General features: G+C 36.7%; 2 protein-coding genes across 2 annotated transcripts; both read left to right on the forward strand.

The window, feature by feature from the left end:
• Positions 1 to 5165: 5165 nt before the first annotated feature.
• iapp (islet amyloid polypeptide) lies at positions 5166 to 6090 on the forward strand (the record flags this gene model as incomplete). The annotated part of the gene is made up of 3 exons (XM_079263224.1): positions 5166 to 5245; positions 5663 to 5803; positions 5916 to 6090. The coding sequence occupies 3 exons, from the start codon at positions 5166 to 5168 to the stop codon at positions 6088 to 6090; spliced, it is 396 nt and encodes a 131-aa protein (XP_079119350.1).
• A 5882-nt stretch (positions 6091 to 11972) lies between these two features.
• Positions 11973 to 18588, forward strand: pyroxd1 (pyridine nucleotide-disulphide oxidoreductase domain 1). Its single transcript, XM_079263360.1, has 13 exons — positions 11973 to 12262; positions 12372 to 12452; positions 12540 to 12659; positions 12920 to 13048; positions 13484 to 13557; positions 14577 to 14773; positions 14862 to 14959; positions 15084 to 15186; positions 15271 to 15386; positions 16115 to 16237; positions 16652 to 16789; positions 16944 to 17033; positions 17126 to 18588. The coding sequence occupies exons 1-13, from the start codon at positions 12185 to 12187 to the stop codon at positions 17282 to 17284; spliced, it is 1506 nt and encodes a 501-aa protein (XP_079119486.1). The 5' UTR covers positions 11973 to 12184; the 3' UTR covers positions 17285 to 18588.
• Positions 18589 to 19375: the final 787 nt, after the last annotated feature.

Here is a 19375-nt window from a genome sequence, read left to right on the forward strand (position 1 = left end):
ATTTATTTTTGTCAATTAGTTATACTGGGAGGTTAAATTGGCTTTTCTGTGTGGAGTTTGCATGTTCTAACCATGCGTGAGTGGGTTCTCTCCGGGTATTCCAACCATCCAAAGACATGCATGTTAAGTTAATTGGTTACTCTAATTTTCCCTACGAGTGAGTGTGTGTGAATGGTTGTTTGTCTGTCTGTGTTGGCCCTGTGATAGACTGGTAACCTGTCCATGGGATTGAATGTGTTTACACTTACTGATTCCTGCTAACTCACTGCATATCTTTAGTGGCTGTAATAGCCTTCACATGTGATATTCACATTGAAGGGAGCACAAAAATTTGTGGTGTGGATGATTGTACATGGGTAAGGCAAGGCAAAGAGATGCAAGAGCCAATTTGTTTTCCTAATCTGCCCCTTCTTGGATGTTAATCATACAGGTAAATCCCTAGATTATGTTAAAAATAGGACAGCCTCCTTCATTAAAATGGAAAAATCCAAATAATTCCTGCTTCCCAGATTATTTAGCAACATGACTGTCTTGAAAAGATATCACTGCTTGGTAGTGCCTTGATTTTTGTGGGAACTTGACAAAAAAAAAAAAAAAACTTTCCTGAAAGGTTACCAGGACATGGATAACGCTAAGCTGATGAAAGAACGCCCTCTGCTGAATCTGATTTGTTTGTCTCTCATGTCAGGTCTCAAGCATTTAGACTTTTTTTGTCAAAAAGAATAAATTGCATTTCAGCTCTGAAATCGTTGAGGGAGTATGAAAATACAACAAATATTACAATTGGAAAAATTTCACATCTCAATATCTAAATTACACAGCAAATGTGCACTAAAGCACTCACATTTTATTTGTTCATTTGACTCATATCACAAAAGAAAAAAAAATCACTTCAGCTTCATTAGAGTATCTTCAAGTCTACAGATTATTCACACAAAAAAAAGATTCATTTTTGTGTGAAATCGTATGGTTATGTTTATTGTTTTCCCCAAATTCAAATAAGCTATGACGCACAACGTACAGCTTTTTTTCCTATTAGTTATAGTGGGAAAGACAACTTGCCCGCTCTTTATCCTTCTTCTCAAATACCCTCCATCAACAAATTAAATCATGTTGACAGTAGTGAAATTACAGGTAAGATATTTATGAATGGGAATGCTCAAAGTAGCTCAGCATTGTTTTCCGACACAAACAGCAAAATAAAAACACTTTCGTCATGACCAGGAGTCATTCATATCCATGCAATTAAATTAGAAAAACTGCCAATTGTTTTCCCAGTGGAGGCTCTTGTTGATGATGCTAACTGTTTATTTGTGTCTGCGAATGCATCATAGTCCAGAGGGAATTCATACAGCATACATGAGTGTAAATTCTGGTTGAACAAACCAACTTATTCTTTTCTTTATGGGTTGCTGCTATAACCTAAAGGAGATGTGGACACACCCCTATTTTTTTTTTAACCTGCAAACACTGTAAACACTCAACTGATGCTCTCAGTTATTACCAGAGGCCACACACAATTACATCTGCTGGCACGGTGGACTAATCATTTTCTGGTGACTTTTGATCTCAATTATATTCAATATGACAGGAGTAATAAAATGTGCAGAGTTCTGCTTAATGTAACTCACAAAAACCTAAATGTAAAGAGGGTGGAGGGGTGGTGTGGGTGCGAGGGTGTTGAAGGTATGACATAAAAAGAAAAGTAGAAGATGGTGGATTTTGACTCTTTTTTTTCTGAGTTGTTTTTTCTTAACTGGAAATCCAGCTGCCATTCCTGCAAATGCAGCTCATCAGTGCTGAGTGATGACATGTTAATCCAAACCTCCAATAAAATCTGGCACATACTTTTCTTTCCTATTCTCCTTATTACTCTAATTTCTTTTGTTATTCCTTCCCCATGTGTGTGCTTTAGCTGGCTATGATTAAATATATCTATCACAAGACTCTCATGAAAAAACAACTTTTTTTAGAATCAGAAAAGGCTGAAGTAAATCCAGACATTGCCTTTATTGCAATCTATGGTCCAACTATATGTAAAATTAATGTCCTTATACATCTATACAAATCTGAAAAATGTCTTATCACTGTCTTTATCTGTAGTTACTTCTCTCTTGCGAAATGTACAGGAACCTCAGGGAGGGGTTCTTTGGACTGCAAGGTCTTTGAGGGTGCCACATGTCCATTAAGACTATGCTGTATCACTTTGAGCTCAAAGTGGTGGTGAAAACCACTAGCACTTACCAGTAGCCAGCCGCCTGTGCTGACATCTCCCCAATGAGACAGTGGGGTGATCCTTTGGATATGAATCATGCAGAAACAATAACTCCTAATAATCCTGCACTGCATTCTTATAAAAGCAATGTCCATGACAATCACCTGGAATTGGAACGGTTTGTGTCATTCACTGAGATAACTACATTTTCATGAGGACTCTTTTCACTATAGAAGACACTGATATTATGCCACACTTGTTTTTCTACTTAACACAATCAAAAGTATCATTTTGCAATTCTGGTTGCAAACTATTTCAAAGAACCTCAGAGTTATTGTTTTCTTCTTTCAGAATGTTGCCTCATGGCAAAGAAAGCCAGTAACACAGTGGCCCAACATCAGAAAAATGCACCACATAAAGATGGATGGTCTTTTCAGCACAATACTTTGTGGGGAGTACACAGCTCTGTAATTACAGCACATGCCTGATATTAAGTCATTATTCACATTTACTGTACTGTGGACACAATTCTTTTTTTTTCTCTCTTTTTTTGTAGTGGTGGAAACAATGATTTTATTGCTCAACAAAGTTTAGATACACAAAAATGGTTTGAGGAACAGTCAAGTTCAAGAAGTCTAATCAAGAGACCCTATCGTGATTCTTTCATAAGTTAATACAATGTATTCACTTATCAAATAAATTGTTTGATGAGTAAATAAATGGTTTTATTTATTGACTTAATAAAGCTTTTACATTTTCTTTGGGTGGGGGGTGGGGGGGGGACTAACTCGTCAGATGTAGCAGCTTAAAAAATGCTTGGTTGGGTTTGGGAAAAAGGCCATGCAATACCAAGAAAAAAAAACATTTCTTGTAAATGGTTTAAACATTTCAAAGACCTGATATCATTACTGCAGCTTGGAGGGAACTTTTTTCTTAAAATAAACTATGTTTAGGACTGTGTGTCAATTTTTAAAAAGCTGTCATATTCATGCAGAAATATTAAGAATATAAGAGGTCTACCAGCTTTAAAGTAGAACTTTTTAACCTTAAACCGCTGTGTTTCTGAATTTTTTTAACAACACAATGACATTCATTACTAAGATGCCTGGAGCTGTAGTTGCTGTGCAGCATCCTGAGGCTAAGAACCTGCATTTCCAAACTTTTTTTCCCAGCCCAGGACAGCTGTGTTTTGCTTAAAAGTTCCACATCCAACCCCAGTAACTAAATATCAACACAGTGGTTGTTTTAAATGTGCAAACATGGTTGGTTGAGCAAAGAAACAAAAAGGGACATTGTTGAAGGAAGTGAGGAATAGAAAGAGAAACAGTGAGAGTGAAATATAGGAAAAGAGTCAGCATTTGACTGACTTTTACTGGCTGGAGAGAGCTCGGAGAAGAGACAAGATCTAAGACAAATGCTGAATGTTAATCGGTTTTCAACCAATTAACTAAAAGTAACACAAAAGAACTGACACATTTTTTGAGGTGTAATAATACAAAATGTGACAAGAGCATTCATAACAGCAGCTTCAGACTTACAGGGAAAATAAGTTGTATTTGTGGGCAGGTTTTCAGGAAAAAGGAAAAGAGAACGTGCTCATCTACTTTTTCACTTGTCATATTCCCTCATTTGCTTGCAAAATGTAGCTCACATTTTATCATCGTTTTGCTAATTGGCACTTTGGTGTGTGTGACATGTCCAATTATAATAATAAGATCCATCTCCACATTTATTATTTACTACCTGTGAAGCCACTGAGGAGGCATCGAGGCTAAAGTTTGGTGACCTAAAACTTCATTATGTGTCTTGGGGTAAATAAGAAGACAGCTTTTCACTTTGACAGAGTTCTTCTCCCTGCTGTGGGTTTAGGGTGGGTCAGTCCCATCACGGCAGCTGATGCCATTGCTGACGAAGGTGATGATGAGCACAGTGACGTACAGATATGTGTGTGGTCTTTTGTGTATACGTGTATTGTGTAGGTGTGTGTGCGTGTGCATGGTGGATGCTTTAAAACAAATCTGAATGTATAAGAGCGCATGAGATGTGGCATAGATGAAACCCATTTTTCCCCCACCCCCTTGTGTAAATGAAAATGCTTGGCTATATTTGGAGGGAGCTGATGTCACAAGTGGTTTGAGCAGGGAGCCTATAACTGTCGGAGTTTTTCGTGTGACTGTCGGACAAACCTCAGACTGCTCCAGTGACGGACTGGGACTTGGAACAAACAACAAAAAGTGAGTTCTTTGTTTCTCTTTAGGCTCAGATGTCTTCCTCTTGCAGTTTGCATTTCATAAATTGTGCATTCACAGTTATGTATTTCTTGTGAGACTGATTGAAATATTATTCCAATTCTTTAAGATATTATTTCCAGTGCATGCGTTGTAAATTTTAAAGCATCAGGACTAGCCATGATACCAAAAAATATGCATAAAATGACACCTTTCTATTCCAATCCTTTTTTTTTTGTTTTTTTCCTAAATGACAAAAAATGAAATAATAATTATTGGAATTTTTTGCATTTTTTTGTGGTTACTGTTTTACTTGCAGAAAGTGTTATGTTGCAGAAAGTAAAACTGTAAAACTAATGAGAATACAAAAAACATCTGTTCTCATAATGAAAGAATTTGGAAGTATCTTGCACACAGCTTGAAAACATGCAATAAAGGAATTATGTATGATATAAAATCCACACACAATTTAAAAAAAAAAAAAAAAAAAAAAAAAAAAGTTTATTTTTTGTACCCTGAAGCCTCTGGATGATCAGAATTTTCCTGAAAAGAAAAAAAAAAGGATTGTTTGCTGTGTTAGACTCTATCACTATTCACTAATTTGTATCTATTCTTTTTATGCTTCAGATGTTGCTTTGCCCGGTTTTTCTACATGCTGGAAGAAAAATCTAACTTTTGGATAACCCTTGTGTGTGTTGATGCAGGAAATCACAATAAACATCATGTATCACCTGAGGGTGCCTGTGCTTCTCCTTACGATGCTTGTGTTGCTGCGCTGCATCACCGCTGCCCCAAGTCACAGGTGAGTTCGAGCATGCTGTGAGCTGCAGAATTGACATGTATATGGATTTTGCACATCACATTTTTGCTTAAATGTTACCCATAATTTTTAGATTCCTTCTTAAATATTGCAGGTAGCTTTGTTATTTGATATATATATATATTTGTATCCATATATATGTTAAAATCAACTGAAAAATGTTGAGTTTTTTGGAAATGCTGCATCTAAAAATGCTGTAATGCTCTGTCTAAGAAGCAGCACAGCAAACATGTATAACTGTGGAGGTGGAAATAAACTGTGAAAAAGTGCTCTGTTGCGCGGCTTGGGGATTGGTGGGTAATTGGCCACTCTCTCCTCTTTCTCTGGGGACTGGTGGATGCTTTGAAGAGGGCATCATCAGTGTGAAACTGTTTGCCCCTTTCTCCTCCTGTGATTCAGGTACTTCAATCCTAATTCATCCTATGAGCAGGAAAGTGCTCCTTCAGACACAGAAGCCTGGTCTCTTCCTGAGCTAATCTCCAACCCGTTCCTTGGCCTCATGGGGACACGGCCACAAAGGGGGCTCACCGCAATGAATAGGTAGAGTAGACATAAATTAGTGGCTGTAGCCCCTCAATGTGTGAAAAATATTCCAGCTCTGAAACTTGCTTTGGTGTTTCCCAGTGTCTGAACTGTTGCTTTGTTTTTTCAGCCATCATTTAGAGAAGAGGAAGTGCAACACAGCCACCTGTGTGACCCAAAGGTTAGCAGACTTCCTGGTCCGCTCTAGTAACACTATTGGCACTGTCTATGTACCAACCAATGTGGGATCTTCCACCTATGGCAAGAGGGACCTACTGCAGCCTCCCAACTACCTTCCTCTCTAGTACCCATTCCGGAGACTCCACAGCAATCCTGGTGTTGTGATGATATAACTAATTATCTTATGTAATAATGATTATGAGAATGATGTTCATGATTATATTGATGATAATGATCATAATGATTTTTTATTTTATTTTATAAACTTCAAAAAGCAGTGCCTTTGATTTAAACCATCCAAATCCATGTGTTTTCTTCCAGTGTGGTTAATGTTGTGGTTCTTCTGTAAATGCTGTTTCACTATAGCATGATGGAAATGTAAAAAAAAAAAAAAAAAAAGTAAAAAACGAAGAGAAAATGAGAAAATAAGAAAGAATTAAATTGAAAATATTCAATAAAACTAAAGAACTGTAGTCATATGAAAGAAAATGTTATCCATAGTTTTGATAATAAAATGTAAAAATATATTTTTTAAACTTCTAATGTGTTTTAAGACATATTATTCCATAATATTGTAGCTACATGCAGGCCATGTACACAAATCATATCCCATAAAGAGATGTGCATGCAACAATGAAAAATCATCACGGTAGTCATTATTCTAATAAGAAAGATTTTCCAAACCTTTAAATCGTACTGCAGATACAGCTTAAGGGAAATTTCTGTTAATATTTTATACTATTTGATTATTTAATAAAATCCAAACTAAAATAGTTATTTAGTGTTTGAAAAACTAAATTTACTCCACAATCCAGTGTCTAGTAGCAAAAACTTAAAGTATAATATTTGTTGTATGTATCGGTTTGGCAGGAAATGACCTTATACAACTTCTTAGATCGATGGAGAGCAAATTCCGCTTTTCTAAGATAATTTTTTATTATTTTCCACCTTGATATTTAGCACCAGAACAGCAAACTACCACAAAAATCTCAGCTTTGATAAAGGTATTCACACTTGCTGATGATCAGTTAATCAGGTGCAAGACATGAAGACTCTGCATAATATGCCAAGTGTTGTTCGTATTGCAAGACCTGGTAAAGTTGTTGGTAAATGGACAGTCATGCTTATCACCCAAAGCACTTTACACTACATGTCCCAGTCACCCATTCACACATATACAACAGTGTAAAGTGTCATGCCCAAGGATTCAGTTCAATTCAACTTTATTTATATAGCGTCAAATCATGGCAATGCCATCTCAAGATGCTTTACAGACAGGAAAAAAATTAAAACACAATGAAACCAACAGACTGAGTTGTAGGCTCCAATTCAATCTCCCATTCTGAGCAAGCACACTGGCGACAGTGGGAAGAAAAAAATTCCCTTTTAATAGGAGGGAAACCTCCGGCAGAACCCGGCTCAAGGACAGGCAGCCATCTGCATCTGCTGCAAAATTGTCAAGGACACTTTTGCATTAAGTCAGTGGAATAAATCCACTAATCATCTGGTTAGAAGACAACTGCTCTATCACCCGAGCTACAGCCATCCAAGTGTGAGCAGAACTTTCACACAGACAGATACTATTATCACAACATGAAAAATAAAAAGAAACAATTATTATGTAGTGGTGTGAGATGTTAAAGATCTATTCATCTGTCTTGTACTGTGTGATTTGTTAGACCTGCATCATCTCACCAAGGGGAAAAACAACAGAACTGAGTTCTTTAAGGTGCAGGTTGTTTTACATACACATTGAATATCATTGTTGTGTTGCCAGGCAGAGTTGATTTGTGGTCTTGTAAGCAAATTTTATAACGCTGCAGGGCTTTTTGTCAAATTTGTTGCTTTAACGTAAGATCAGGGGCTCGGGATACAGAGTATTTACTGTATGGGTAATGCCATTTTATCTGAATAAGCCACACATGCAGATATTTGCTCGAGTGCTGGTTGTGCAGAGACCTTTAAAAGGGAAGGTACTTGAAGTTGAAAAAATGTCACATGAACAAAATTTTAAAATGCAATACTTTTAGTTATCAAATAACCGTGTAGCTTCTTTTTTTTCTTCACCAGGAAATTTGGGTTTCATGTTGAATATATCTCTAGAGGTTTAGAGCCTGTAATGAATGGATACTTTGTTGAGAGTTTCCACAGGTAACCAACCAAAGCAGGTTTTATTGCCTGCTTCAAGTAATTTATTACGGGTATATACACTTCTGCAGGCCTGAAACTTTGCCTGGGAACCTGGTGGCCAAAAGACACCCAGGCATTTGATGTGTACTTAAATCACAATAGCTAGATGTAATTATTTAGAGATTTTTCAGCTGTATTTAGAAAATCACAAGAAGAAAACATGCAGTGATCTCTGGGAAGAAACTGGTGTTTCACAAGGATTGCTCATTTCCAAATTATTTGCAGTTCATCAACATTTAAGATGCTTTACGAAGGCCTGACAGTTCAACCCAAGGTCACACTGAGCTGTGAGAAAGAGTAAAATACCATCAAAAGTACATCTCTGACTTTACAAGCCTCAGGTCATATACTGAATGTTAAAGTTCACAGCAGTACAATTAGAAAATAGTGTTTGAAAGGTTTGCCAGGAGATTTTCTTCTCTTCTAAATGAAGACAAGCCAAGTTTATTTGTATAGCACATTTCATGTCCACTGCAATTTAAAGTGCTTTAGATAAAACATTTAAACAATTAGAGGGTACAAAGAAAGCATTAAAAAGGAGTAAAATACAGCAACAAATAACCAAAATAAAGTTAAAAAAAATTAAAAGCAAGATAAGTTAAAGGTTACGATACAGATTTCATACATAAGCATAAGAAAAGAAAGTTTTAACATGGATTGAAGTGTCAACATTTAGTGAAAGTTTAATCCCCACTGGCAGTTTGTTCTACTACTTTGCACCGTAGCAGCTAAATGCTGCTTCTCAATGTTTATTTTGGACAGTGTTTCTCAATTCCAGTGCTCAGGACCCCCTGCCCTGCATGTTTTATGGCCAAGCCCACCTTAACACACCTGAGTGAAATAAAGCGCTCGTTTTCAGGCAGCAAATAACTTGATGAGGAAGTTAAATAGTGACTCAGGTGCACTGAAGAAGAAACACGTCTAAAACATGCAGGGCAGGGGGGCCTGAGGATTGGAACTGAGAAACACTGATTTTGGACTTGTTACACCTGCAATAGTCGTTGTCATGGACATACCCACTCCTGCTCTGGATCCTCGTTGTCAGTCACCTGAATACTAATCATCCATACCTGCAACCTGCTAAGCATCAGGCCTTTTAAGCACCAGCGCCACATTCACTCTTTGTCAGACCTCGTTTGTAGATAGATGGACTTCCTTTCCTCCATCCTGTGGCTCTGATTCTTGCTCCGGATTCCAGTGTTTTTCTTTAGTTTTACTTCATTTAGTAAGATTGTTTCTAGTTATGAAATCCTGAAGTAAACTTCTGCCACTCTAATCTTTCCCTGTGAGGTCCTTCTTAACAACTCTGGCCTCAACTGGTTGAACTGAGTCTCAGGATCTAAGAACTCTGAACATGTCACAGCTGAAGGAGCTGAAACAAGTTTCTAAAGATTGGACCAAAGGACTGCTAACTACATTCAGAAACATTCTGATTGCAAATTGTTCTCATACTCTGCTTTAATATTTTGTCAAAAAACTTGTTTTATCATTAAAAGGGGTCATTATTATTATTATTATTATTATTATTATTATTATTATTATTATTATTATTATTATGTCTTAATGCATAGAAATTCAGAACTGAATGAAGTTCAATCATTCATTCATTTTCTATACCTTTTTCAATACAATTCAGGAATCAAGGGAAGCTGGAGCTACCCTGCCTCTTACCCAGCAATCACCGGGTAGGAGGCAGGGTACACCCTGACAGGTCATCAGTCCATTGCAGTGCCAGTACGGAGGGATATACAACCATTCATTTCCACATTCTTGAAAGAGGTTATTTTCCATAATGTGAATTGAAGAACATTGTACAAATATGATACAAATTCTCGTAATTTTAGCTCATTCATTTAGAAATTACATGAAGCTATTCTATGAGACATAAACAAAGGGGGAAATTGCATTAATAGAAATGACAGAACAAAAAAAAAGTACATTACCACCTACTGAGTACTAAATAGAATTTTGTGTTTGGACCTATTCTATATGGGAAAACAATCATAAATACAACCAGACTTATAACTCTTGCATTGTACAATAAAAAATGCAACTGAAGTACATTATAAGCGTCAGTCTTTCAAAAACACGATGAAGGGCTCTTCAGACTACTGTATCTACTAAAAGATTTAAGCCCTCAATTTCTCATTGTATCATAAAAATGAATGTGGTGTACTTTGAAAGCATCTGGCGGTTATTAGTCATTGTTTACTCACATACATTTCAATGGCGGTGCTTTATCTTACAGTTATGTGTTGTCCTCCTGTGTGAGGTTGTTCAGAATAATGAAAATCAAGAGGTAATGTATGATTCACAGCATCAACCTGTGTTTGATTAGCAGTGACCTGATCATCTCAAACACTGACATCAATACTCCCATGCATGGTTAACATCTGCATAAAGGGGTATTCAAAAATAGAACAAGTGCCAGCTTTTGCTGATGAATCCAAAAAAACAACACATCCATTATCTGCCAAACACTGACAGACAAGGGGATTGTGTCAAGATCTGTCGATGACTTGATGTGAAGTCACAAATGGCTCTGTGCTTCAGCTGTTATCTGCTGCTGAGTTGTTTATCACTGCAGTAATGATGGCTAATGAATATTTTGATGGAATTTCAGATTTGATTCAAACCCTGCTGACCACATTTATCTTTGACACTAAAGGTTGTTTGTAAATAACAAGGGACTTAAACCTGATCTTACTACTCCACTGTTTTTATCCTGCTTTTACAGTAATATAGACAAACTTTTGTAAAACATTATTTTGCTGAACTGTTGTTGCCAAACACAAATTAGGACTGAGTAAAGCATCAGGTAGTGGACTGATTATATCAAGTTTTCCTGACAGTTTGATCAAGAAAACAGAATTCAAGCATTTAGCCTACATTTTTTAACAGCTTTCCATTTATTATGCCATATAAGCATATTTGGAAAATTTTCCCAGGATAAAAAAGGGTATGTCAAAGACATGCAGAAACTTACCGCATCTTTGAAATACATCACAACACGTTCTGTCTTGAGAAAGCAAATTATATTATAATTATGAATAAATTTTGCTTACAGAACATGGTGACATAAACATTTACAAATGCAAAAAAGAAAAAAATGCACTGGTAAACACTAGATAGTAAAACTAGTAAACGTCTAATGAATAGGTTTTTAGAAATTCTAATTTGAGGTCTGAGATGGCAATTTGGCAACAAGCTATTGACACCAACTCAACAACTTTCTCAATATTTGTGTCCATATCTCATTAATTAAAAACAAAAACTAACTAAATATTGCTCCATCATACTTATCATGACATATACTTATTACATGTCACATGGTCCACCATAGTTTCCCATTATGTGTGTATACATGTGTATGTATATATATATACATGTGTGTGTGTATATATATATATATATATATATATATATATATATATATATATATATATATATATATATATATACATATATATATACATACATATACATATATATATATATATATATATATATATATATATATATATAATATATATATACATATATATATATATATATATATATATATATATATATATATATATATATATATATATATATATATATATATATATATATATATATATGTATATATATATATATATGTAGAGAGAGAGAGAGAGAGAGAGAGAGAGAGCGATTTACGATACTTCTTCTGATAAGAGGAGTTGATAAGTCTCAAAAATATCTGACAAAACGTGTTTATGAAGCGAGTCGTGCGCTTCGGGGAAGATTGTTCCTCCTACTTGCCGTAGTTATATGTAAACACGGAAGTTGCGTAACAACCGTTCTTCTAGTCATGGCTAAAACCAGCTAGCTGATATATAAAATGAGAAGAAAAAACTTGCAAAAGTAGACTTGACTAGTTATTAAGTGTATTTGTAACTCTGTCTTTAAGTCGTGTTTATAGTAAAACTGGACTAACTGTTCAGCTCCAAGACATGCTCGAAATTGAGCGTTAGCTAGCATGTATTAGCTTGGTATTTTTGAGTAATGGCAGGAAAAAAAGAGAAAAAATTTAAGTTTGTGATCGTGGGAGGAGGAATTGCAGGTGTGACATGTGTCGAGCAGGTGAAAAAAAAATTACTCATAGCAAGTCTACCAAGCACGCGTAAACTCAATGTAAATGGCCTGTGTATTCAGCTCGGCGTGATATGCTAAATTTCATATTCATCTTCAGTTGTCATCCCAGATTCCGTCCGCAGACGTGGCCTTGATTACAGCAGGTCCTCAAATCAAGGCAGTGACCAACTATAAACAGGTTAATTGGATCATTCCCCCCGCATCAACCGAATTATACCAACAAATTACTTGTACATGCTACTGTCTTATTGTGCTGTGTGTAAAGGTATCCAGAACATTGGAGGAGTTTCATGTGGAGGAGCAGCCGGTCAGTGTCCTGGAGGAGAAATGTCCAAACCTTACTGTCATCCATTCTGCTGTGAAGTCACTAAACACACAGTCACATGTAAGGAGCTTTAAAACAGCAATGCCAACCCTAAAATCGTCTCAAATCGTGTAAACTGTGCTCTGCTTGCTGCCTTTTGTCGACGATAGTTGTATTGTTGGCAGTAACTTTATTGGATACTGTACAGTTCTTAATATAGTCTATCACTGCCACCTTGTGGACATTTGGATGCAATAGCATTTATTCAAAAACGCACAGTAACAGTAAATTTTGATATTAAAAATTATATCTACTTCCCATGTTTTCTGCTCTGCCCCCAGTCGGTGGAAACCGCAGATGGACAGATTTTTGGTTACGAAAAGCTATGTATTTGCAGCGGTGGAAGACCAAAGTTATTGACTCAGGACAATCCGTATGTGTTGGGAATACGGGACACAGACAGTGCTCAGGTACAACCTAAAACCACTGGATGCTTAATTGTTTATAAGTAGATTTGAATTTACTTCTTATTTAATATGCTCCATTTATTTTATTTAGCTCATTTTTATCATGTGAATATGATCTTCTTTAGTAGAAGCACATACATTGAATAATACTGCAGTAAATCTTAGCTTTTTGCTGCAAGCTGTCTTAATATTAACAGTGTGTTCCTCTTCCAAGGCAGAATAGACTTCATAAATATGTTTAGTAATAAGCAGAATTTGGATTATTTTCATAAATCAATTGCACATGGCAGATAACTATCATGAGATACATTCCTTGCAATTAATCATATTACCCGTAGATACCAAACTGATGGAAAACAAAACATGCCCTGCTGGTTGGAGGTTACAAAACATGCTGATAGTAACTACAACACTTTTTTTTTCTCATTAATATTTCAGGAGTTTCAGAAGCGATTATCCAAAGCAAGGAGAATTGTGGTTGTTGGTAACGGAGGGATCGCCTTGGAATTAGTGTAAGTCTACTGTCAACAAAATGCTGAAACTCCAGTGAAGAGAAAAATATTCTGCATCCTTCTCTCTGGAAAAATATACATAACCTACTTACAAAAAAAATGGTGAAGTTTCTTTTTTTTCCAACTTCAGCAATAACTTAAATACATTTTTATTTTCTATTAACCTTTATATACCAGGCAAGCTCCACTTGGCTAAATAAATTTGCTCAGCAGAACACAGAACATCAGTCTGCTTCCTTAAATGATGGACAAGACAATTAAAAAGAGAAAAACAAAAAAATACCTGGCATATGACACAAATTTTAAATGATTTTCCAAGTGCTCACTGACTTCATAGCTTCATTGTACGTAGAAACAATGCAGAATTTGATGCTACTCAAAAGAAAGTTGGAATAGAGGCATGTTTTCTATCACACTATCCTTATGTTTTTGGAAACTAAGCATACAAATTGTTTCAGTTTTGTTAGAAAAATATGTGTAGAATATGTTGCTGAATGCAAGATATCAGCAGCCCAGCAGTCTGTGGGTTATAACGTGTGACTCTCTTTTTCTCTTAATATGTCATATAATTTGAATATGAGACATATCTGGCTGCAGGCAGGCCAGTTAAGCACATATACTTTGCATCTTTGAAGTCCCATGTTCTAAGTGATACAGAGAGTTGTCTTGCATTGTCCTTCTGAAATGACCCAATTTCATGTAATCTAGGAAAAGATGTTGCCTTGATGGTCACATACAGACTCAAAGATTTTGATAAACTCTTCTGCATTACTGGTATCCTCCCATTTACCTTTTATACTCAATTCTGGCACCCTTTTGTGTCATGAATGAATCTGCTGATCATAAAATCTTTCAAAATACTTCTATGAACACAATGCTAAAATATTAGCTGGTTTCACGTCCTAGGATTTGTGTCATTGTCATTACATTTTCATAAATATGTTGTTATCAGTAGTGCCTGTGGCGACATCCGTGCAAACCATTCATTCATTTGGTATTAATGTGCATGTTCTTTTCAGGTATGAGGTGGAAGGCTGTGAAGTGATTTGGGCCGTGAAGGACAAGGCCATAGGAAACGCCTTCTTCGATGCCGGGGCGGCGCAGTTTCTCATCCCGTCACTTGAGGCCGACAAACCTGATGTGGCTGGTCCTTGTAAAAGGTCTCGCTACACTACAGAGGAACCGGCACCTGGAGCTGCACAGACCTTCACAGCAGGTCTTTATATCTGTTTATTTCTGTTCCTTGCTCTTTTGGTTTCCATGTCCTTACAAGCCATTTAAATTATGTATTTATTCATTCCCAGATAGACATTCACGAGGGCACAGTTATGACATGACAAAGCCTGGCAGTGCTCTTGGTCCAGACTGGCATCAAGGAGTGGCTCTTCGAGGAGCAGAGCAGGTGAGTGAGAATGTTTTCACCTTCAACATTCAGGTCAGTGTGAGAAATCTATTATTGTGGAAAGAGGGCCAATATAAATAAAGATGTTCTAAAAAGTCTCTTCTCTTTCCTGGTGTGCACTCAGGTAACCCGCAGAGTTTTAGTGGAATACCAGTGTGAAGTGGAAAAGATCTTCACTTCTGCAGAGCAGTTCAATTCCTCACAAAAAACAGAAAAACTTGAGAGCGGTGAGAACTTGATTTGTCACTTTGACTTTCAGCTCCCCTCCCCAACACCCATTCTCTGTAATTCCTGCTTTTCTCCTTTCTCAGAAGGATCCTGGCCAGTTTACATCCAGCTGACCAATGGCAAGACATTTGGCTGTGATTTTGTTGTCAGTGCCACCGGTGTTGTGCCAAATACTGAACCGTTTCTCCATGGCAACACTGTAAGAGAACTCATCAAGATTCAAAATAGAATGTAAAAGTGACTTTGCCAGTGTTTTGGTCTCTTCAAGCTTTGTTTTAGTGTTAAATGCTGCTGCTGCCATCTTCTATGGTCATGCCTCTAATGAGAGTATTTGCAAGCACGCAAAGTTAACTATAGATCAGAGGTGTCCAGCTCCGGTCCTCGAGGGCCAGAATCCTGCAGGTTTTCTATGTATCCCTGCTCAGACACACCTGATTCAAATTAATTAGTAGTAGAGTTTAATCAGTTGTGCACGTCATTGGCTGTTTGATCCATTTAGTGGAAGCTAGATGTGTTGGAACAGGAATACATGGGAAACCTGCAGGACAGCGGCCCTTGAGGACCGACTTTGGACACCCCTGCTATAGATGAATGACCTCTACTGTGCTTATGAGTGGACAAACACTGACAAGTCTGCAAAGTTCAATGTTTTGCAGTAGGATTTTTACATGAGAACTACTTGGACCGTCAGTGTTATTGTCTGCTAAAGCAGAAAAGTGGTTTTACTGCATCTCGATCCTAATAAAGTATAGATGAGCTTTTACAGCTTTTCCCCCTTTTATTTTTACTACCAGTAGAAAAAGTCTGTATTTCTAACAGTCATTTAATCCACAATAACATCAATTCTACTGCAGTCATTTTAAAATTCACTCATCAGTATCACTCCTTGATCATGTAATTAACTCAGTTATAAATCCATCTTGTTAGTTTGCATTGGCAGATGATGGTGGCCTCCAAGTAGATGATCGTATGATGACATCGGAGCCAGATGTGTACGCTGCAGGAGATGTGTGCACTGCATGTTGGGCACATAGCCCGCTGTGGCAGCAGGTAAAGTGTCCAAATAGAGGAAACAGGACCATCCAGCTTATTATTTGCACAAACCCGTATCAGTGCAGATTGTTTAAGTAACCTATACATCTGTGAAGCTGGACGATGCATGTAGGTTGTGGAGCGACAGATTCTAACGTTAACTGAGCTGCATCCAGTCCCTCCATGTCACTCACTGGGGAAAAAAAAAGGTCTATTGTGAAACAAAATAAGTGATTAAAAACATCCAGAACTGTACAGCAGCTGAAACCAAGCGTTTTCTTGTTGTTACAAGGGCTGATGCAGCATTGTTATTCATATATTTTCCTGCACTACATCAAGTAGTTAGAATACAAAGAAAGCTAATAAAATAAAAAGTTATATTTCGTTGGTCATATTTATCTGGATGTCTTACTTTGTGGGTTTTGTGTACAGATGCGTTTGTGGACGCAGGCCCGTCAGATGGGTTGGTATGCAGGCCGTTGCATGGCAGCAAGCGTCCTTTCAGAGACAATAGAGCTTGACTTTTGTTTTGAACTGTTCTCACATGTAACCAAGTTCTTCAACTACAAGGTGAGCAGTCTGTTGTTGCAGTCCTGCAAAGTAGTTTAAATAATAATCTAATATGTTAATAATGAACTACACACATAATAATTGTTTTTCATTATTGTCAAGGCTTGTGAAGGTTATTGGTCAGTGCTGCATGTTATTTCTGTTCACTCCACAGGTCGTTCTGTTGGGAAAGTTTAATGCACAGGGACTGGGGCAAGACCATGAGCTGCTGGTACGCTGCACCAAAGGCCAGGAGTATGTCAAGGTAACACTTCATCAGAAAGTTATTCTATCAATGAAAAGAAATTTGTTTTTTGAAGTTTTTTAAATTAGAGTTGTCCTTATTTTTATTTCCAGTTGGTCCTCAGCGGAGGGAGGATGGTGGGAGCAGTGCTCATTGGGGAAACCGACCTCGAAGAGACTTTTGAAAACTTGATCCTCAACCAGATGGATCTGACACCTTACGGAGAAGAGTTGCTCAACCCCAACATTGACATAGAGGATTACTTTGACTGAGTACTGTGGTTGTGTTGACACACTGAAGTACAACTTCATCCTCTACAAACTTCAAATAGAACAATAATGAAGAAATCTCTAATTATTTTAGCTGTATAATTTAATTATTCTCACACTGACCCATATTTAATTATTGCTGGAATTGCTTGAATAATATCTTTACGTTTGTGTTTGTGGACTTGTTTGCATTCTGTGTGTCAAATGATATTAGTATTTAAATGTGCCTTTATATTTCAAAATATTACAGTTCATTTCTGGGTAAAACCCACTAGTTTAACAGATAGGTATGAGTAAACTGTTCTTCAATATTTTCCCAATAACATTGTATTTTTCATAAAGTACTCAGGAGTTCATACTAAAAAACTTTTTTAAAAAAACAAAAAAAAAACTGTTGATAAACAGTGGAAAACAATTATTTCACAAGCCTAACTAAACAAGCTGTCATGCATTTATGACCAGGGAAGGTTGTTTATAACGCTGACGTAACCATGTGGTAAAGAGTTTCTTAAAAGCGTCTCTTTTATGACTTGAAAACAAACATTTTAGTTGTTGGAACACTGTGTTGATGATGGCCATGGACAAAACTCAAATGAGTGTTCTGTAAAAACAACTTTCCATAATTTGCTACTAAATTACTTTTGAGTAACATGATGCACTCAGTAATTATAGTGAAACTACTGTAAAATAATAATATTAATGAGATCTGTATTGCCAAGTCATAAAACTCATTAAGTCATTACCATGTAGCTCAAATTAGATTATTCTCCATTTTAGGCAGTCATTACACAACCTACCTGCGCTTTACTCAACAGCATACCTAAGTAAAGACTCAAGGTTATCCTGATCCTTTTTTCTGTTCCTCCAAAACTATTTCCTCTTATTTATGTGCCTAGAGGCTTATGTTTTAAGGGTTTGCATTTTCTAGGTGACTGATTAACCAACATGAAACTGTCTACAAGGATTTGGATGCTTTTCTTGGCTAAAGAAAGCTGACGTGGCAACCATGGTGTCTGACCACTGTAGGGTGGAAATTTACAAAAGAAAATGCATATAAATAGGAAATGATTAAGTGGTTGCACTTTGTAACTCTCCCAGTGTAGTGTGTATTTGTGTATGTGTAGAGAAAGGCTTTGTTGACAAGGTGAGTCAACAGTGCCACGTTGTTTTGAGATAAAATTACAGTCCACATTTATATGAAAACACTGAAGTGGAAGGCCGAACAATCGGTGCAATGAAATCCCAAGTACTACTGTAATGATTGGTAATGTTACCAAGCAACAAAGCAAGCACATCTCCAGGCAGTGTAAAACAGACATGGTCAATATGTTTTATTGCTGAGATGTGAGTACACCAGGGTTGTCGCAGCATCATCTTGAATTTCTAAGGCATCCAAAAAGCAGCTCATGTTGTCAAGACTTTACAATTCAACTGGATAAGGGAAAGCAATATCTACTGAAGATCATGATGACCTTGCAAAAGCAGCCTCATTTCCCTCTTCTGCATGTTGTCATTTTTCTCCCAGCTTTTGTAATGCTGTCTTCTGCAATCACACTTAAATTACTGTGTCTCATAAACGAGTACAGGTTCATTTTAGCTCTTCAAGACCCAAGACGACTAAAAAAAAGGATCATGAGTAAAATCCAATTTATTGAATATAAGTTGTTCCTTTAACAAAATGTTAAACTAATAAAGAAATAAATAAAAACATAAGGTTAACCTCAACAGAAGATTTTCCAAAAAACTACATAGAACTGAGTCGGGAACTTGTTTTCTTCCCAGTATGCATTTGTCAACCACTTGCATCATGACTGATACATTACCTAATGAATATAAATGATACCAACAAGACGCACAACACAAGTTTCTGTATTGGGTATAAAGCAACCAAAATCTGATACACAACTTCCATGAAAAAAAGTGTTATGTAAGAAGTAATGGAAGACATAGGCTGCAGGGGGACCATTGTTTCACATTGCCTCAAACATTTTATATCTTTTAAATAAACAATCTGGCCAAATATATCTGGATTTACATGATGTTGGTCAGACTGATCAAGCTTTTCATCATAGGAGGCCTCTAGACATAATACGA

This window comes from Telmatherina bonti, assembly GCF_933228915.1.
Source record: "Telmatherina bonti genome assembly, chromosome: 23".
Classification (NCBI taxonomy): domain Eukaryota; kingdom Metazoa; phylum Chordata; class Actinopteri; order Atheriniformes; family Telmatherinidae; genus Telmatherina; species Telmatherina bonti.

Coding starts and splice junctions, on each gene's coding strand:
- pyroxd1 (XM_079263360.1), top strand. CDS start 12,185: ATGGCAGGAAAAAAAGAGAAAAAATTTAAGTTTGTGATCGTGGGAGGA. Junction 15,387..16,114: donor CGTTTCTCCATGGCAACACT/GTAAGAGAACTC, acceptor CCATCTTGTTAG/TTTGCATTGGCAGATGATGG. Junction 16,238..16,651: donor ATAGCCCGCTGTGGCAGCAG/GTAAAGTGTCCA, acceptor TTTTGTGTACAG/ATGCGTTTGTGGACGCAGGC.